Source organism: Notolepis coatsorum, assembly GCF_963971535.1.
Source record: "Notolepis coatsorum genome assembly, chromosome: 6".
Taxonomy (NCBI): Eukaryota; Metazoa; Chordata; class Actinopteri; order Aulopiformes; family Paralepididae; genus Notolepis; species Notolepis coatsorum.
This window is the reverse complement of record NC_140170.1, coordinates 108,530,040-108,551,854: the sequence shown is the minus strand read 5'-3', so window position 1 is coordinate 108,551,854 and position 21,815 is coordinate 108,530,040. Positions and strand designations below refer to the sequence as shown.

The 21,815-nt window shown below is 48.0% G+C and overlaps 1 protein-coding gene across 1 annotated transcript; it reads left to right on the top strand.

The window, feature by feature from the left end:
- Window positions 1-1,612: 1,612 nt before the first annotated feature.
- Window positions 1,613-21,547, top strand: LOC311229642 (protein CBFA2T2-like; the record flags this gene model as incomplete). Its single annotated transcript, XM_084315719.1, is given in 11 exon segments — window positions 1,613-1,616; window positions 1,872-1,933; window positions 1,935-2,114; window positions 2,685-2,774; window positions 6,017-6,195; window positions 7,136-7,389; window positions 9,704-9,789; window positions 10,034-10,229; window positions 12,586-12,654; window positions 13,080-13,270; window positions 19,164-21,547. Coding segments are annotated over 11 exon segments (1,665 nt in total). The 3' UTR covers window positions 19,518-21,547.
- Between the last annotated feature and the right edge of the window lie 268 nt (window positions 21,548-21,815).

Here is a 21,815-nt window from a genome sequence, read left to right as displayed (position 1 = left end):
GGAAGTGTCTGATCCACTCTAAATGGAGACTGGACCCAGGCTTCTCCGATCCCCCCACGCACAAAGACATCCTCTGATTCCCAGATACCCCTCTACCTCCCCTCCCTCCCTCCCTCCCTCTCCTTATCTGGTGGTCTCATTCAGCGGCAGTAGCATATTGAGAAGTATGCGTTTAACATTCAAAGCTTTGGCGATCTTGTTAGTAAAGGCGTGAAATAGCCCCCCCCCCCCCCCCCCCCCTCTCTCTCTCTCTCTTTACCCCTGCTTTTCTGGGTAGCTCAATGACGGGGCATTCTTCTCCAGCACAATGGGCTTCTTCAGCATTTCTTCTGTTATGGATCTGAATGGTCGGGGGGGGGCTGAACTCAAGACATCTGGTTCATTTACAGGGGGGGCAGGGTTGGTGGATGGCTGGGTGTGTGCTCGTATGAGGGGGTGTTGGGGGGGTGTACTTGTTTTCTCCAGCGACAAAAGGCTAAAGTTTCTGCATTGATTGGAACTATTGAGCTGATGAGGGGAAAGTTGGGACGCGTCTTTTTCTCTTCTGTTCCTCACATGGATCCATCTGCCGGTCTGTCTGCGTGACGACGATGCTGGGATAGTTAGTTAAGTTAGTTAGTTAGTTAAACCCCCTCATCACAAATAACTCCCTCTGTTTATTTGTGCGGGTCTGCGAATGTCCTGAAAGTTGGGTCCAGAATTAGGAAGAGTTGTATCGTCTTTCTACATCTTAAAAACCTGTGGCAAACTAGACGGCCTGATTTGCCAAACATAATAATCCATCTGACCATCTGTATTTTCTCATAGTTCAATATAATATCCATTTTCACTCCAGCCCAGGTGTCCAATTAAATTATCTGCTGCAGGCAATGTTACCATCTCCTTAAAATGTTACCAGTCTATCCTGATGTTAATGATGTTTCCCAGTTCTTGACCTCAGTCTGACCTCCATCCCTTTCAAGAAAATAAAGAAAGCGATGAGCAATTGTAATAAAAGTGTTATATATAATGTCTTTGTGTGCCAAATCTGTAATTCTTAACAAGTGTGCTAGGGGCTTCTTAGGTACTTGGACCAAACAAACGCATGCAGGCACAAATACAAAAAAACACAAGTATACTGGTTATAGTGATTATCCTTCAGAGCATAAAAAGGACATCTTGGGACGGCACAGAGTGTAGCGAAAACAAACACTGTCCCGACACTGACCTCTCTCTCTCTCTCTCTCTCTCTCTCATCTCTCTCTCTCTCTCTCTCTCTCTCTCTCTCTCTCTCTCTCTCTCTCTCTCTCTCTCTCTCTCTCTCTCTCTCTCTCTCTCTCTCTCTCTCTCTCTCTCTCTCTCTCTCTTCCTTCCACAGACAGTAGAGAGAAGAAGAGCCCTGCCATGCCCGGTCTCTCCTGTGGAGGTTAAGACTCATTCCAGGACCAGCCCCTAGCAGCAGCAGTGCCAGCTCCGCCATGGCCCCCCCCTGCCCTCAGTTAACCCCAGCGGCCCGCGGCCGGCCCTCCCTTCTCCACCACCCGCACGTAAGACTTGTTTCAATGTTCAAACCCGTCCCAAGTACAATTACACTGGTATGCACTGGCTAGCTCCATGGAAAATATGACCCAGTATGAGTCAGATCTGATCTTAAACCTGGAAAAAGTATTAGATCTTAGTTGCACAGGGTTGAAAAATCTATCAAAATCCCCTTTTCCTCTCCCTTTCTACATCCAGTATTGTATTGGAAAATGCCACTGACATGGCCATGGATGAAATGACACAGATGGTGTTCTTATGTGTCATAATTCTTTTGCCATCAATGCCATTCAGATTTTTTGCTCGAGTCAGTCGTCTTCTTGTCTCTCATTCGCTGGTCTCTCTCTTTGCAGTGACCAATGGGAATCACCACTCCCCGCCCACCTTGAACGCAGTGCCGTCCCCGCCTCAGCGCTTATAGCAATGGGCCGTCATCTTCCTCCTCCTCGTCGCTGGCCAATCAGCAGCTGCCGGCCACCTGTGGGGCACGTCAGCTGAGCAAGCTGAAGCGCTTCCTGACCACATTGCAACAGTTTGGCAACGACATTTCGCCTGAGATCGGAGAGAGCGTTCGAAACCTGGTCCTGGCTCTTGTGGGTACGTCCACTGCACCACTGTTTAGCAGAAAACACCATGCCCCCAGACCACAATAATCACAATATGTCATCAGTGACAGATGGGTCTGAAGTTTTGGGTTTTATGGAGTTGTCTATCTCAGCCAGTTCTGCATCAGGGGTAGTTTTTCAATGCCCACAGGCAGTCGGCCAACTCTGGCCAGAAAACGGGGAACCTGCTACTGAATCCTTTCACATAGACCCACTGCATGGAGTTTGATACAGCCCTTTCCAACAGGCTGACTACACCTGGCTTGCCGTCACAAATAGTGAGCCGTCTAAACAGTATGTTTTGCCATTTAGAGTCATACAAGATGATGGAAAACCCAGTGTTTCATTGTAAGCCTTCAAGAAACATTATCCTCCTCGTGTGTGTTATTTGGAGAGGGAAGTTGTCTTGTAAAGTGTATGCACTAAGTAATATGAAAACATTCTGGTGTTTCCTCACTCTCTCTCTCTCTCATCTCTCTCTCTCTCTCTCTCCTCTCTCTCTCTCTCTCTCTCACTCTCTCTCTCTCTCTCTCTCTCTCTCTCTCTCTCTCTCTCTCTCAGAATTCAACAGTCACCATTGAGGAGTTCCACTCACGGCTTCAGGAGGCCACCAATTTCCCCCTGCGCCCCTTTGTCATTCCCTTCCTCAAGGTATCTATCTAATCTAATCTATCTAGATCAGGACACTAACTACTACTACTACGATTGATTGATCACAGTAGTTAGTGTCCCTGTCAGAATAACCCACCTGTGTTGACAGCATTGTACCCCCCCCCCCCCTCAAATCTCTTCAATTGCATTACGTACAAAACACATGCTTAAGCATATAAAAGGATTAGTGGTGAACAGAAGATGCTGCCGTCAAAGTACTACGGTTTTAATACATTTAATACCAATTGATTTCAGTTGAATTCCAAAATGGAATAAAAGCACAAAGTGTATAAAAACAGCGCAAGGTGAACAGTAACATAATTTACGATCCCTCACAAAATCTCTTTGTCTAAAATGTCATCGTGATTGCATTTTCAGATACGACAAAAAGTACTTTCCAGCATTTTCAAAGCGCAAATTATACTTATGCGTGTTGACTTAACAGGCAACAGGCGAGTGTGTACGTTTAACAGCCTCCCGAGTGCCCTTGTAACCAGGGGGAGGTGTACTTTTAAGAGTTCCCCTCAGGAAAGCGGCACAATAAATTACCCTTCAGTCAGCGGTGCTGCTGCTGTTACTGTTGTTACTCCAGGCGGGACAAATCTGTCCCTTTTTCCACGTTTACCTCCCGCTCACCTCTCTGGAGCCCCCTCCCTCTCCGTCTGTCTGAGACTGTTGGGGCAAAGAACCTCTCTCTCTCCTCTCTCCTCTCTCTCTCTCTCTCTCTCTCTCTCTCTCTCTCTCTCTCTCTCTCTCTCTCTCTCTCTCTCTCTCTCACTAATTTATGAGAGGGGCCCCCACAACTTAATCCTTACTCCTCGTGAGTGTTTTCTCAAAGAACTGAGAGAGAAGAGGAGAAAGGGAGAGAAATGGACACAGATGGGGGAAAGTCAGAGAAGAGGGAGAGAGAGAGAGAAATAGAGGGAGAAATAGAGGGAGAAAGAGGGCTCGGCAGTGTGAAACATGCCTATAAAGAGCTCCCTTCCCTCTCTTTATGGGCTCCAACGCGCCATATGGAGCCGCCGTCGCCGCTTTAAAAGAGAGCATTCAGCTGCCAAGGCGCCGCCAATCTAACATCCGCCCTGCTGAACCCCAGAAAGCCTCCACTCAGCGGACACACAACACATGTGTCTACTATAGCGGCTGGGGGGGGGGGGGGGGGGGGCACAGGAGCATGTGAGAGTGGTAGAACAGGGCAGGGGGAGGGTAGGTGACCAGGGGTGGGTAAGGATGGAAGGGAGGAGAGACGGTAACTGGCAGCTAGAATGGATAGCCTGGGAGAGGTCTTGGAAGAACAAGGGTTTTATACGATTATACAAAGGTTGGAGTTCTAAGGTAGGTAGAGGGGATCAGAGGTTAACCGTTGAGGGGGAGGAGGAGGGTACGGTTGTTCGGGATTGGGTGTCTGGTTAAGTGGGGGGGGGGGAGGACGGGAGGGAGTGAGGGAGTGAGGAAGTAGTGTAATTACAAACACACAGAGGTCTGGTCCTCATTAAGCAAACGGAGAACCAGAGAGAGAGACAGAGATACAGGGAGATATAGAGAAGCAGCAGACTTGGAGAAATATGAATAAATAAATATAAAGGCGAGGGGGGAGAGAGAGAGAGAGAGAGAGAGAGAGAGAGAGAGAGACAGATAGTAATGGAGACTGCATAATCGAATATCATCTGTCATTCATAATTTTCTCGATGTGTCGATGTGAATTCATGCCTATGAATTGGAGCTCTGTGAAGTGGGTATCCCGTGCGTAGGGATACCCACCCACGTGTAACCCGTATATCACAGCAGCGCCGTGTGGCAGCCATTTTAAGGGAAGCCACAACAGCCATTACGGCCGTCTCAGGCCCCACACCCAGACCCAGATTGGGCTCCAGGCCCAGACCGATAGGAGTCTGTGTGCCCTCCCCCCACCCCCAGGGCCAGGCGCCTTCCCCAGAAGGGAGATCTGCACTGTGTTCCTGCCCCCCCCCCTTGTTATGGTGATGTGGTGGTGGTCTGCTGTATGTCTCTCTATCTAGGAGAGATCAGCCCAGCTTCAACTCCCTCCCCTTCATTAACGACATGACTCTGCCTAACATATCTCGCTCTCTCTCTCTTTCTCATACTTTCTTCTGGTGCCACCATGGTATTTCCATTGCTGTGTAACACGTGCCAAGTGTTGGTAGGAGGCTTGTACAATTCAGTCTGTATGGGAAGCTCTTTTTAAAGTTGGAAGACGGCAACGCACAAACGACAATTGCATAGCAATTAAAGTTGTTTCCCTCCATCCCTATTTTTGGCCTCGACATAAATACCACTTGCCATTGTACAATGAACATGGGAAGGAGTTATTTCCCCAAAAGCTATATATGTGTTGTATGGTCGTCCAATGATCGAAGGATTGGTGTTCGAATCCCGCTCAAGCCCATGTCCATCCCACTGCCCGTTGTGTCCTTGGGCAAGACACTTAACCTACTTGCCTCGTATGAATGTGTATGCATGTGAATGAATGTTGGTGGTGGTCGCAGGGGCCGTAGGCGTTGATTATTCGCCACGCTTCCGTGAGTCTGCCTCAGGGCAGCTCTGGCTGCAATTGTAGCTTACCACCCCACCGGTATGACTGTGTATGAACGAATAATGGACTCTGTGAAGCGCTCTGAGTCAGAGAAGAGCGCTATATAAATCCAATCCATTATTATTATTATTATTATATATATATATTTTTTTATCCACTTTTTCTCCCCATTTTCTATTTTTCTCCCATCCCAATTTCGTATTTCCAATTCTCCCCTCCCTGTCTTGAACGTTGCTAGACTATGCCTCCCACTGGTCGGCTGTAGTGTGGATAGAAGCCTTGCATCACGTGTCCCCTCCGGTACACGAGGAGGCAGCCTGTCGCATCTTTACACCGCAGCAGCTCGAACTCTCAGTGGCGAGGAGTAACGCGTGGGAGGCTCACGCTGCCCCCGATACTTCCTGTCTCTGCTGTACAGGCGTCACCCAACCGACCTGTAGGAGTCGCTGTCCACAACGTCCAATCCCCACCCACCGGCTTTCCCACACTCTAACACTGCCAAAATGTGTTAGTATGACGACCGGCCAAGAGCTGGGCTCGATACCAGCATCTCCTGCGTTAGTGGTGAGCGCCTTGCCCACTGCGCCACTCAGCCGCCCTCTGTCAACATATTTTTCAAAATGGCAGACTATCTCATACTATCTCACTATCTCCCCCCCCCCCCCCCCCACCCCCCTCCCTTATCTAGGCGAACCTGCCTCTGCTGCAGAGGGAGCTGCTCCACTGTGCACGCGCCGCCAAGCAGACCCCGGCACAGTACCTGTCCCAGCATGAGCACCTGCTGCTCAGCACCACCATGGCCTCCCCTCCGGACTCCTCCGAGCTGCTGATGGAGACGGGAGACGCCAAGAGACACAGTCCCAGCAGGTTGGAGCGACATGCTAACAGCAACTATAGCACCTGGCAGTATACCTGTATAATGTAACGGAGTACTAGTAAGCAGTATATATATAGGGGTGGCTTTCCTTTGGCTAGGGGTGGTTTTCATTTGGCTAGGGGTGGTTTTCATTTGGCTAGGGGTGTCATTCCTGTGGCTAGGGGTGGTTTTCCTTTGGCTAGGGGTGGTTTTCCTTTGGCTAGGGGTGGTTTTCCTTTGGCTAGGGGTGGTTTTCCTTTGGCTAGGGGTGGTTTTCCTGTGGCTAGGGGTGGTTTTCCTTTGACTAGGGGTGGTTTTCCTGTGGCTAGGGGTGGTTTTCCTTTGGCTAGGGGTGGTTTTCCTTTGACTAGGGGTGGTTTTCCTTTGGCTAGGGGTGGTTTTCCTGTGGCTAGGGTTGGTTTTCCTTTGGCTAGGGGTGGTTTTCCTTTGGCTAGGGGTGGTTTTCCTTTGGCTAGGGGTGGTTTTCCTGTGGCTAGGGGTGGTTTTCCTTTGACTAGGGGTGGTTTTCCTGTGGCTAGGGGTGGTTTTCCTTTGGCTAGGGGTGGTTTTCCTTTGGCTAGGGGTGGTTTTCCTGTGGCTAGGGGTGGTTTTCCTTTGGCTAGGGGTGGTTTTCCTTTGACTAGGGGTGGTTTTCCTTTGGCTAGGGGTGGTTTTCCTTTAACCAGGGGTGGTTTTCCTTTGACTAGGGGTGGTTTTCCTTTGGCTAGGGGTGGTTTTCCTCTGGTAGATGTTTGGTTTCCCATGTGTGTCAAATCGGTTCAAATCCAGTAGGTTAGAGGGACTGTACAAGCATGCTTGAATAAAAAGTGTAAACATGTGTGTGGGGACACAAACATACGCACCACACCGTTAAGCACACAGAGGGTCTGATGCACACATTTCCTAACCTCTCCCCCCCCCCCCCCCCCCCCCCCCCCCCCCCCCCCACAGGGGTAAAGAGAATGGATTCCACGAGCGCCCCCCCGCGGCCCTGGAGCCCTCCGCCAAGCGCATCTGCACCATCAGCCCTGCCCCCCGACACAGCCCTGCGCACCCTCTGCCCCTCAACGCACAGCTCCACCCGACCCCCCCGCCACTGCAGCACTACGCCCTGGACGACATCGCGGCGCCACACATCCTGCACCGTGAGCACAGCCAGCGCATGCTGGAGCTCCGCGAGCTCAAAGAAAGACCCAGGTTACCCGGTAAGTCCCCCGTAAGGTTGTGATGCTAAGTTTAGCGGCGGGCGCTGCACCCGAGCCTGGGTCCCAGAAAGACTGGAATCTCTCTTTGGGTACCAAGCTAAAAAGTGTTTGGAAGGCACAATGCGCACAGTGACACATAACATGAGTTAAAGTGTGTGAACACACACATACGTATAACGCATAGTCAAGTCAAGAGTCAAGAGTTTTATTTGTCACGGCATACAAGTATACAATGAAATGCGGGGGGTCGGAACGGCGAACTAGAGACGGAACTGCCAGCGGGTAAGTTAGTTGGACAGAAAGCCACTCACCCGCTCACTCACTCACTCACTCACCCACTCACTCTCACACACACACATGCATATACACAGGTCTATGAGTGATATCGCCTGGCAAACGGGTGGTCTGTGTGTGTTTGTGCTGCCTTGCCATGTGAGTGGCAGCCCCCTAGATCTATGGAGTCCACATGTGTGTAAACAGAGCCATACTGTCCAGGCAGGGAGAGGCGGATCTACTCTGGTGTATATCTACGCTCCATCTGGGGCTTGTCAGCACACAGGGGAAACGGCAGTAGCACAGGCACACACACACACACACACACACACACACACACACACACACACACACACACACACACACACACACACACACACACACCTTGACATGCTCACGGTAGTGGAGCTGTGTTTACGAGGCTTTAGTCCCTTGTCTGACAGCCTCCCGCCCGCCTGCCGCCACATGCCTCATACACACTTACTTACACATCATTCCACACACACACACATAGACACACACGCACACACAGCTTTGAACTTATGAACACTGATGAGAACCAGGAGTAGGGGAGAGGTCGAGGAGAATACTTTTTATGTGTGTGCGTGTGCGTGTGTGTGTGTGTGTGTGTGTGTGTGTGTGTGTGTGTGTGTGTACATGACGTGCACACTTTTGAAGTGTGTGATTTTCCTCAGTAGGCTTAGTGTGCATGTGGTCTCTTGTTGGGTGTTTTGTTGCTCACTTTTAAGTGATAGTGGTTTTACTTCTCTTTGTAGTCAGTGGGTGTGCCTCCTTGTGGTGTGTATGTATGTGTGTGTCTGATGTGTGCACACGTGCCAAGACCTTTCTGCTTTGCACATGCAAATTTCAGTATTTTGCACCCGCATGTGAATGTGGTTGTCTATAAAACCATGGGAAAGATACAATTTCGATCCTATGTGCTCTAAATTAATAGATGGATCAAATAAAGTAAGATTTAAAGTGTGTGTGTGTGTGTGTGTGTGTGTGTGTGTGTGTGTGTGTGTGTGTGTGTGTGTGTGTGTGTGTGTGTGTGTGTGTGTGTGTGTGTGCGTGCGTGCGTGCGTGTGTGTGTGTGCAGTGGTCCTCAGTGAGTGTCAGGCTAGCTGGTTCTGTGTGTGTGTGTGCGTGTGCGTGTGCGTGTGTGTGTGCGCGTGCGTGCTCACAGGCCGGCTGGTTGTGTTTAGAAGTGGAGCCACTCCACTCAGCCTGAGTGTCTCCCTGCTGGAATGCTGGAAGCTCCAGGGGAGGGGGGGAGCCTCTTCTCTCAGTGCGGCCCAGCCAGGGGAGGCCGAGGGAGGGCAGAGCCAGGGAGGATGGGGGGGGGGGGGGGCTGTGTGACAGCTGACTTCCAGATGTGTGTAGGCCCTGGGTGCTGCATGGCAGAGCCTGGAGTCTGCTTTTCATCACAGTCCTCTGTTTCTCTCTTTCCTCCCTCCCTCCCTCGCTCGATGTCCCTCTCTTTGCCTCATTCTTTCCATCTTTCTCTCTGTCTCTCTTTCTCCCCTGTTCTGTCTCCCGTTCTCCTGTCACTCCTTTATCTCCACATCGCAGACGACTTTGTTTTCTGTTCGCTAGGTGGTCTTGTCTCTGGTGTGCGAGGAGGGCGAGACGAGGAAGCGTTCCCACGTTGTTGTGTGTACATTGGGATAGTTTTGACTCTACAGATTTTGTTTTTCCAAACTGTAATCATTGCTGGAAATATTGTGGTGAAAATAATGTGACTTTAAAGTTTGTTTGTCTACTGTGTTTGGGGACGGATTACTCGATACTAAGACTAAAGCCCAGACCACGCCAGCACACACACACACACACACATACACACACACACACACACACGCACACACGCACACACACACACACCCACGCACACGCACACGCACACACGCACACACACACACACACACGCACGCACACACACGCACACGCACACACACCTATCACTCATGGTTTCTGTTATACTAACTAGAAACGTTAATAACGCTGGCCTGTGGTCTGTCTTGTGTGTTTGTGTTTTAATCAGGCACTAACGGGGGCTACCGCGAGGAGCCGGTGGACCACAGACTGACAGACAGAGAGTGGGCTGACGAGTGGCGGCATCTGGACCATGTAAGTGTGCAGACAGCCACTGCTGCTAATGACTGGCGCACTGCTATTGGAGATAAAGTAGTCTTTATTAAAAGGGTACTCAAACCACTTTAACACCGGGGACTGAAGCGCTCGCAGTATAATAACATTAGTTGAGGAGAGCTTTGGACCTCTTCCAAGATCCAACATCACATGAACATTTTAAAAGATAATTGACTTTTCTTTATTTGATTTCTCTGTCCTCTCTCTGTCTCTCCTCTCTCAGGTGCTGAACTGTATTGTGGACATGGTGGAGAAGACGCGGAGGTCAGTGAGCGTGCTCAGACGCTGCCAGGAGTCGGACCGCGAGGAGCTCAACTACTGGAAACGGCGCTCCAGCGAGCAGGAAGACCCACGCAAAGGAGGCCCTGCCGCCGCCCCCACCTTCTCCAAGACACACAGCCCCCACTCCGCAGACTCTGGTGGGTACTATTACTATACTATACTATTACTCAGTGTTACTTCTACAGTCTTTTTTAATAAAAAAGAAAAAAAAAATGTATAAAATGTTTCATGATCTTAGAACCAAGCAAAACGTACATGACCATTGGGACCACTTGTGAAATATTGAAACAAGCCAATTTATTCCAAATGAATTCCACACACAGACTGAAATGTATTTACACGGTAATCCGAACAGAACGTTTGCCTCAGAACAGCCTCACATCTCTTTAATACTCACTGCGCCCTCTAGTGGCCGGCAGCAGAGCTCACACCCTGCATCCACCCAGTCAACATTAATCTGTGTGTTGGCCAGTCTCCTCAAGTCTGCTGTGTACTAGCAGTGTTCTCTCTCAGCGCCAGCCTCGCTGTGCCTTGCTGGTCTACAGCCACAGACAGGTGCCAGGACTAGCCCAGGACAGATCGGCCACAGAAGGCCCGTCCTGCCGCCCTGCCGGCTCAGAGACCAAGAGTTGGCTGCCTGGTCAGAGAGCCATCTGGGCCCGGGAGGCCTGCCTGGGCCTGGACAGGCTAGCAGCCCAGCCTGGATAGTCCTGGGCTGGGGGGGGGGGGGGGGGGGAGAGCTGTGCATACTGGGTAGAGTGGACGAGAGAGAGAGAGAGACGGTCTTTCCAAGCCAACACACTACTTTCTAAATCTGCCTCTCTGAACACTGTGAGATTCTGATAAATAAGATCTGAGTTACTAATGGGCCCACCTAGATATGTAGATAATATAGTGAAATTAACCCACAGATGAACTTCATATAATACAGTCTGATTGGCGCGGCCGGGTAGCGCAGCGGACTAAGCGTCTGTCTACCACCGCATAGACCGTGGGATCGAATCCAGCTGCTACGGTACCTCCGGCTTGGTCGGCCGTCCATACTGACACAATTGGCAGTGTCAGCGGGTGGGAAAGCCGGTGGGGTGGGTCCTGGTCCTTGTAAACAGCGACTCCTACAGTTCGGTCGGGGCGCCTGCACAGCGAGGGAAGGATCTGAGGGAGGTAGTGTGATCCTTCCACATGTTACACTCGCCCAGTGAGAGTCCACGCTGCCAGGTGAAAAGAAGTGGTGGGCTGGCTTAGGGCTGGGCGATAAAACGATAACATAACTATAACTATCGCGATAAATTATTTCCTCGAAATAAACATGAAACGTGGTCGCAAAGTTTTGATATATCGATTTTCCAAGCTTGGATATCAGCACATGCGCACTAACAACCAATCAGTGAAGGAGATGGCGACAGCGAAGGAGACCCGCGGTGCACCTCTGGGTAGTAAACAAGGCTGGCTAGGATCATTAGCTTTCACGCCGCTATTTTATAGTTTACGTGCGGAGTGGGTGTGTGGCGTGAATTCTGAGGGTACGGTTAGAGTAGTGTGGGGTATGCTGCGCCGCGGTGGACGTCGTTGCAATGTATTGGGGCGGAACGGAGTATTTTAGGGTGATAGTTAGTACATTGGAAACAAGGCTGGCTAGGAGCATTAGCTTGCACACCGCTATTTTTTTGTTTACGTGCGGAGTGGGTGTGTGGCGTGAATTCTGAGGTAACGGTTAGAGTAGTATGGGGTATGCGGTGGACGTCGTTGCAATGTATTGGGGCGGAACGGAGTATTTTAGGGTGATAGTTAGTACATTGTTGTGGAATACACCGCTTGCTCTGGCTAACTGTGTTAGTTCCATTCTTATAATGCATATGATCCAGTGGCGGTAGGTTGCCCCCTGGTGGAATATAATAATCTATGCACTGGGCCATGTTTACTGCGTAGAAGAACGGTGCCGGGCATAAGAAGTTAATTAAACTTGACAGAAATTATATCGACGATAATTATCGATATCGAGTGATATGAAAATAATTGTATTATTTTATCGCGATAAAGTTTTTGGCCATATCGCCCAGCCCTGGCTACACATGTGTCGGAGGAAGCATGTGATAGTCTCCGCCCTCCCAGACCGACGGTAGGGGGTAGGTGCGCAGCGACCAGGAAGGGAATTTGGGAATTGGCATAACGACTAACATTGGGATGGGAGAAAAACTGAAAAAGGAGGGGGAAAAAGATAATACAAAAAAATATATATATATTCTGTCTGACTGTTTCTGTCTTTATGTACATCTTTGAAGCCACTATACATCATTGAGCTGTCATTACTTTGACAGAAATCGACAGTCAAACTGAATTTGTGGGATCTGTATGAACTGTGACAGCTGCTAACTCCATCTCTCTCTCTCTCTCTCTCTCTCTCTCTCTCTCTCTCTCTCTCTCTCTCTCTCTCTCTCTCTCTCTCTCTCTCTCTCTCTCTCTCTCTCTCTCTCTCTCTCTCTCTTCCAACAGACTCCCAGCGAGACTTTGCTCCGCGGCCAGGCTCGGCATACGTGCCAGATGAGATCTGGAGGAAAGCCGGTAAGAACTCGGCAGCATGGCAACGGTTCTCCACAGAGTGATATTGGGCACAATTTTATAAAGGACTTTTTCCCCTTCATTTTGTGTTCCATGCCAATACTCACAATACATTTGACACTGACAGTCATTTTATAAAAAAAGTAAAAATAAGATTTTAAGCCTATTGCATATAAAACATTATCATGCAATGGTTTTCACAAATTATACACAACACATCAAAAACCTGTAGGCAATCAGTAGACAACCACTGACGGGTAACAGCTATTTGCCTAAGTCCCTACTAGACTAAGTCCAGACTTTACCCATATAAATAAATACCCATTGAACTTCCCTCAGGCATGGGAACACAACATGTTGGCATTCTTCATAACCATGAACCACAATAAAGCCAGAGCTAACCCTCCCTCCACCCCTCCACCCTGTAGAGGAGGCCGTGAACGAGGTGAAACGCCAGGCCATGGACGAGGTACAGAAGGCGGTGGCGGAGGCGGAGCAGAAGGCTTTCGAGATGATCGCCACAGAGAGGGCCAAGATGGAGAAGACCCTGGTGGACGCTAAGAGGAAGGCCACGGAGGACGCCATCCAGGTCATCAACGAACAGGAGGACTCCAGCGAGGTGAGCCCAGATATATTGACCACACTTAGGTAAACTATACTGCCCTACAAAGGCACACAGCAGTATCTGCACAGGTAGTGAAACTGAGAAGAATGATGTCATTGTTCTCCTGTCCCATCAAACGTATTGTTGGTACAAAGGTATACCAATACCATTGGCTGGTATTAACACAAAGGAAAAACACGTACACTAGCATAGATATACACTAACATAGATAGTCACGTACACTAGCATAGATATACACTAACATAGATAGTCACGTACACTAGCATAGATATTCACGTACACTAGCATAGATATACACATACACTAGCATAGATATACACAAACCCTAGCATAGATATTCACATACACTAGCATAGATATACACGTACACTAGCATAGATATACACATACCCTAGCATAGATATTCACGTACACTAGTGTAAGATTCTGATCAAACTGGCCAGTATCACGTCTTCGTCTGTTTGGCTCTCCATCCAATTCCTCTGCGTTGTGTACTTTTAATGGTCCTGACGTCTCCGATACTGGTAGATAAGATCCTTATCTCCCCCCCGTTAGTGCAATCCATAAACCATAATACTTCTCCACTTCCGTAAGAATTCGACACTTCGACACTGTGAGATACCTTATGAGGAGAAGCGTTGTTTTATTGCTATAAACAGAACCTCATGTTATCAGATGTTATCAAATTGTATCGTCCTTGAAGAGTCTATTCTAATGATCTCTCGGTGTGTTCAGATTGTCCTTTTGTTATTCAGTCCAATAGTGGTCAGGCCTAGTCGTTAGCCTAAGACCATCCTCGTGGTAGCCGAAGCTACTGGTGATGTGCCATTCTCCCCCCCCCCCCCTCTCTCTCAATGAGAGGTGAGAGTCTCTTCTGGTTTCTTCCCTCTTAGTCTCAGTCAGATTTTAGTCTGCCCTACCCGGAAACACCGTTCGACTTATAGGTCTTCGTCGTAGCAACGACGGCCCCCCGCCCCTCTCCTGGTTGTCATGCGACGTGCTGTCATGACGACTGCTAACCTTTCACACCATTAAACGTTTCATCCACTGTTGCATTAAAGAGGTCACCCCTCTCCTCCTGCTCTGGGCCTACACTCTCTTATCTATGTTCTTGCAAGGAATGTAAACATTCGGCTGGCTGCTAAACCTTCTGCAGTGATGGCTACTGCCTCTTCTTCTATCACCGTTTTCTAAAGCGAACCATGCACATTTCATTACCACCGTTTTTAGCTGTGGTCATCTCTCCCCAATCTATACATCACATACATTGAAAAAGCACCGTTTTCTCTCAATCCCCCCTTGATTCTTATCACCCCTTCAGAATCATAAATCATTATTTGGTTTTTCAATTAATTATGCCAAAAATAGCCTGTGGTTGAAGCAAACCAACCTCGTCTCTCGTGCACAAGAAACGAAGACGGCCCACGGTCAACCCAGTGATCCTGCTGCCTGATGTCTGTTTGCGCCCCCCTTCGTGCACAAAGGGAACCGAAACCGACCACCAAAACCAACAACATCCAACGACTCATAACCATTGGAGCCCCCCTGTCTGCTCCCAATAATTATATCCTGTTGTTCTACTGTTCTCAGTTATATCTACCTTCTATATATATATATATATCCTTCTATACATATATCTTATATATGAATCCTCCATTTATATCTCATACTCCTAATCAATGAACACAGGACTTCTCGCTGTTGTCTCGTCTCTCGATCTCCTGATTGACTCTGAAAGGAAGTCCCTGTTTGTTCGTGATTCACCGCCCGTGCTCTGTTGTTTCAAAACGCTCTCTAAACAGCATCTCCGCCGTGAAGGCCCCTCCGATGTCTGCCTCGTTCTCCCCTGGGCAACACCGCCTGCGACCGCTGGACTCCGCCTCGTCGGTCATCTCCGCCCTGTCGGTCATCTTGGTTGAGGCTCATCTCCACCGCCGCCGTCTCCTCCCTCTCGTCGTGGATCATCTGTGTACCAGGCTGCTGTGCCTGGCCCCTGCGGCTTCCTCCTCCTCCAGTCTGTCTCCTGGTCATCTCCATCGCTGTCGGTGTCATTCCCCCCTTGAAAGCAGAAACACAACACCGGCAGTTTTCCTGTACACTCGACCCTGTGTTTTCTATTAGTCTACCGTGGCTTTGGGGCCTGCAGCTCGTTCTCTATATATTTTTTTCCTCTGCAAGCCCCTGCCATGGCCACGCCCTTTCAGACTGTTGGACGGTGTGAGTGTCCTACAGCCCATGGCGCTATTTGTTCTCTATTAGTCCCCCACCTTCTCAACACCCATATCTAATCCTACAGGGCTGTTCCCTGTTTTGTTGTCTTCCGGCGTGACACCAGCAGCTAAACGATACCCACTCGGCGCTCTACGTTTGTCCCACGGTTGACCCCCAGCGCGCGCCAGTTCTTTCTGGTGACGTGTCCCCTCAAGACTCTGCCTATTTATTAGGTGTGAGAAGGCCCCACTGGAATTCAACCTCCCTCTTTATTCAATAATTAACCCATTCAAATAACTGCACCATCTTTCTGTGCAATTCTTATTTAATCAATTAATAATTAAACTTATTTAATTAACCTGTATATCGATCTTATTATTATGATAATAACATACAACCGAGCACACAACATAAGCCCTGTCCCCCTATCTTTTGGCATCCCACGCACTTGGTATCCTCACGCACGGACCCTCTTCCCGCCTCTTTGTGATAACCCAAAAACAGTGCAACAACCAAAAAACCCAGAATCAGTGCCTAAAACTATTTGCATCGCTCTAACATACAACAGAGCAGGTTGGTCCCTGCTCCTAACTCACATACGTACTCGTACTATCATCTAACATACAACAGAGCTGTCCGTCGCCCTATACCCTACGGGGCTGTCTACCGTCGCCCTGGAGCTGTCACCGTTGCTCTATACCCTACGGGGCTGTCTACCGTCGCCCTGGAGCTGTCACCGTCGCTCTATACCCTACGGGGCTGTCTACCATCGCCCTGGAGCTGTCACCGTCGCTCTATACCCTACGGGGCTGTCTACCGTCGCCCTGGAGCTGTCACGTCGCTCTATATACCACACTTTGAGTTCCTTTACAAAGTTCTCACATACACCACCGTGTATACACACAAGCAGTTGGTAATTTTGAAAAAATTCAACTCCTTAATTAACTTAAACTCGACATATTCCCCTATGGGTAATGGAAACTCCCCAGCACTACCCCCCCTCCGCCACTAGGTGGCGACCTACTCCTCCTCCATGGTGTTTTAGTTGACGTGTCACTTCCTGGTTCTTTATCTGTTGTTATCTCCTCGTGGTGCTCACGGCCATTTTGACTCGCTCATAATGGCTACTCTCTCAAACAAACAAACGCTGCCCTTCCTTCCACGGCCTAAAAACACAGCTGTTTTTCCTCTCTTTCCTATCCATTATCAGGGGACGCTTTCTCAGACTAATACTCTTGCCTGATCGGACATAATACACACTGGTACAATCTCCTTTCGACTTTCCTTCTGTTATGAAAACAGTCCCGCCATAACAATTTTTCGATCTGATTCAAGCGCCCCCCCCCCCCCCCCCCCCTTTCCTCATCTCGCATTTACCCTCCTTAAACCAAAACTGTGCAGCCTGCCTCGTTTGCTTTTCATTCTCTGTAGATAACACCCTCGATTTTCACCATGGCTCTCTGCTCATATTATTACAGCTGGCATTCTCTCTCTGTGTCAAACTAGAAATGTTTACGTTTACGGATTCACTATCTGTTCGTTTTTATTTGGCTTAAAATCAAAACAACCGTGTGCACAGTGAACTCACATTTTTGATCGGAGCGCTGTTTCCCCTACAGCGCTGGTTCGCCTCCTGACCGCTCGACTCGCCGCTCTCTCCCAGGGCTGGCCGGCCTTGCTTCGATCATGATTCTCCCACACATTGATGACTGTTGTCCACTGTCGCCCCATTATTGAAAAAGTCTTTATCCGTTGTTCTTATCTCTTGCAAATCCGGCTGTCATCAACAACCAACTGTTCCCGTTGTTTTAATCTCTTGCAAATCCGGGTCACGGCATCATCTGTAAGATTCTGATCAAACTGGCCAGTATCACGTCTTCGTCTGTTTGGCTCTCCATCCAATTCCTCTGCGTTGTGTACTTTTAATGGTCCTGACGTCTCCGATACTGGTAGATAAGATCCTTATCTCCCCCCCGTTAGTGCAATCCATAAACCATAATACTTCTCCACTTCCGTAAGAATTCGACACTTCGACACTGTGAGATACCTTATGAGGAGAAGCGTTGTTTTATTGCTATAAACAGAACCTCATGTTATCAGATGTTATCAAATTGTATCGTCCTTGAAGAGTCTATTCTAATGATCTCTCGGTGTGTTCAGATTGTCCTTTTGTTATTCAGTCCAATAGTGGTCAGGCCTAGTCGTTAGCCTAAGACCATCCTCGTGGTAGCCGAAGCTACTGGTGATGTGCCATTCTCCCCCCCCCCCCCTCTCTCTCAATGAGAGGTGAGAGTCTCTTCTGGTTTCTTCCCTCTTAGTCTCAGTCAGATTTTAGTCTGCCCTACCCGGAAACACCGTTCGACTTATAGGTCTTCGTCGTAGCAACGACGGCCCCCCGCCCCTCTCCTGGTTGTCATGCGACGTGCTGTCATGACGACTGCTAACCTTTCACACCATTAAACGTTTCATCCACTGTTGCATTAAAGAGGTCACCCCTCTCCTCCTGCTCTGGGCCTACACTCTCTTATCTATGTTCTTGCAAGGAATGTAAACATTCGGCTGGCTGCTAAACCTTCTGCAGTGATGGCTACTGCCTCTTCTTCTATCACCGTTTTCTAAAGCGAACCATGCACATTTCATTACCACCGTTTTTAGCTGTGGTCATCTCTCCCCAATCTATACATCACATACATTGAAAAAGCACCGTTTTCTCTCACTAGCATAGATATACACATACCCTAGCATAGATATTCACGTACACTAGCATAGATATACACGTACACTAGCATAGATATTCACGTACACTAGCATAGATATTCATGTACACTAGCATAGATAGTCACGTACACTAGCATAGATATACACATACACTAGCATAGATATTCATGTACACTAGCATAGATATACACATACACTAGCATAGACATACACTAGCATAGATATTCACGTACACTAGCATAGATATACACATACACTAGCATAGATATTCACGTACACTAGCATAGATATTTACGTACACTAGCATAGATATACACATACACTAGCATAGATATTCATGTACACTAGCATAGATATTCACGTACACTAGCATAGATATACACATACACTAGCATAGATATACACAAACCCTAGCATAGATATTCACATACACTAGCATAGATATACACGTACACTAGCATAGATATACACATACCCTAGCATAGATATTCACGTACACTAGCATAGATATACACATACCCTAGCATAGATATTCACGTACACTAGCATAGATATACACGTACACTAGCATAGATATTCACGTACACTAGCATAGATATTCATGTACACTAGCATAGATAGTCACGTACACTAGCATAGATATACACATACACTAGCATAGATATTCATGTACACTAGCATAGATATACACATACACTAGCATAGACATACACTAGCATAGATATTCACGTACACTAGCATAGATATACACATACACTAGCATAGATATTCACGTACACTAGCATAGATATTTACGTACACTAGCATAGATATACACATACACTAGCATAGATATTCATGTACACTAGCATAGATATTCACGTACACTAGCATAGATATTCACGTACATTATCCTTCCTGTTCATGTCTTCCCATTCCCTGATAAACGTAACACATCTCTTCCTCCTTCCCTCCCCAGTGCTGCTGGAACTGCGGCCGCAAGGCCAGCGAGACCTGCAGCGGCTGCAACGCCGCCCGCTACTGCGGCTCCTTCTGTCAGCACAAGGACTGGGAGCGACACCACCTCATCTGCAGCCCGGGCCTCCAGACCCAGCCCAAACCGGTGTCTGCCATCACCGCAGCCAGGGTCGCCGCCGTGGCCACTGCAGCAGCAGCAGCAGGCTCTGGGGTCTCTCCCGTAGGCCAGGGGGGTGTCAAGGCCCCAGACAGCACACCATCCATCTCCAGCCCCAGTGGAGAGAAGCCCTCTGTCACCTCCCGCTCCTCAACCCCCTCCACACCCGCCTCAGCACCTGAGACCAACGGACACTAGGGGTTTAGGAGACATTGGTGGTGGTGGTGGTGGTGGTGGTGATGATGATGGGGGCAGGACACACGGATCTTGAATCAGTGAAACCCCTCCCCACTTAGATCTAATCTCATTAGAGGGAACTACGCTAAACTGACTAGAGACCAGCAGCAAGAGGGAACTATCCGTGGATGGAATAAGGATCCTAGAGTCAATCTGTTTCATGGTGATTGGAGCTGGGACTTAGGATTTGGAGGAGAGCAGACAGTCGTCTTAACTTCATCCAATCAGATGAACAGATTCTCCCCAGCAGATGGAAACTCATCTGTCTTTGTCCAAAACGCCAACTCTCTGAACTGAACTGCGAAAGAGACACATGAAGTGACTAGGAAAGAAGTTCAGAAAAGAAGACATGAGAGAGAGAGAGAGAGAGAGAGAGAGAGAGAGAGAGAGAGAGAGAGAGAGAGAGAGAGAGAGAGAGAGAGAGAGAGAGAGAGAGAGAAGGAAGTGGGGGGGAATTATTTGATTTACAAGAGCTTTTCCTCTTGCTGCAGGGTGAGAGTGGTGTCTAAAGCAGAAAGCACACTAACCAGACTGCCACTGATACTCACAAGTGTGTTGGTGAACGACCAGTCTGGAGGCGTTTGGGGTGGGGTGGGGGTCACAGTTCAGTCCCTGACGACCCGATTCAACTCGTCAGATGACTACCTTTTCATAGACTTAAGATCCATCACAGGACTGCACCATCGGTGTGTGTTCTATTACGCTCAAGTTGAGATGAGTGCCCGACTATCGGCAGTCTCTACTTGACGGTCTCTCCATCTCTATCGGTCACCAGCGGTCTGAACAGTGTGTTTTCTGCCATTATATCAGTCTTTAACCATATTTCCCAGTTTGTTGTTGTGTATAACGTTATAAAGAGAGGGGGGTGATTTTCTGTGTCCACGGTGTAATGGTATAAACCAAGGGAAGAGACTAGAAACAGGGGGGTCTTTCTGCAGTTCTGTTTGTATGTATAAATATTTTTGCTCGCACAAGTTATTTTAATTTTTTTTGTGTCAGGTCTCCTTATGTGTGAATGCTTGTCATATGGTCGTGCTGTCAGTGGATATTGTAAAGCATATGATTACTTTTTTTTTGAGCAATATTCAAATAAAGTGTTCAGGTATCTCAAGCTGTTTCTGCATCACCAAAGTTTTCAATCGCTTAAGAGAGTGTCATTCATTACCTTTTAACTGTTAATGTTGTTGTGAACAAGAGATGAATATATACACTAATTCAACACGGCATCTGCTTCTGCCATGCTTCTTCTAGCTACGATCTCACGGCCGCCATCCCTTGTTCGTTAAACATCTTGGAGCACCGTATAAGATTAAAGAGAAGACTTGATGGTTGAACTAAAAGACAGGGTTTTAAAGATGTGTTCACCATAACCAGTTTGTACAAGTCAGGGTCCAGATTGCTCCATATCTTGCACCACTGCAGTGTTTACAATGACGAGAAGAATAAAATATATTATACTAAATAAAAACATTTATTTGTCGTTCCGAATGGCAGTTGTTATTAGCGATTGCGTTGAACCTGTCGAAACTATTAATAATAATGGGGGGGGGGGGGGTTTCAAAACAAAAGACAATGATAGAAATGTACATTATGTCGTTTGCATTTATTGAAAGGGAAAAGTGACAGGTGTTAACATGGCTCTGGTGTAGGTGCTGCAGTGATGCAGTCCCACTATGAATCTCAGGAGTATATATGTGTGTACAGAGTTTTTCCGTTCCGTCTTTGTCCCAGTTAGGGAAAAAATTTCATCAAACGTTTAGCAAGGACCTTTTCCTTAATCCCATGCCGTATGTCATGCTCCATCGTTCGTTACCATGGAGATAGTGATTTACTTGTTTGTTCGTTGTAAGACGTGTTTGTAAAGAATACTATCTGAGAGAATGCCTTTATTTTGTGAGCGACGTCCCCCCTCCATCAACACACAATCTTTTGTTATAAGACGTAACTTCATATGAAAAGATACCTTGACATGAAGTATTGAAATAAAGAAATAGAATTACACCAGTGATTGTTTTCTTATGTGTTGTGGTTTTCACTGCGGTAACAATGGCAATGTTGGAGTGCTCGTCTTCACCAAGCATCTAGTCTTACACCGGCTTTTCAGGTGTCTACATGTTTGTATGGATAGCTTAAGTATGAATAGCAATTTTAGGTAACTTAAAGTGATGATGAATTGAGGCCTTTCCCAGAGTGCAGTTCTCTTTATGCCGACGTAGCTGCCTGTAACCATTTGGCTTTTGAAAATGCCTCATTAACTGT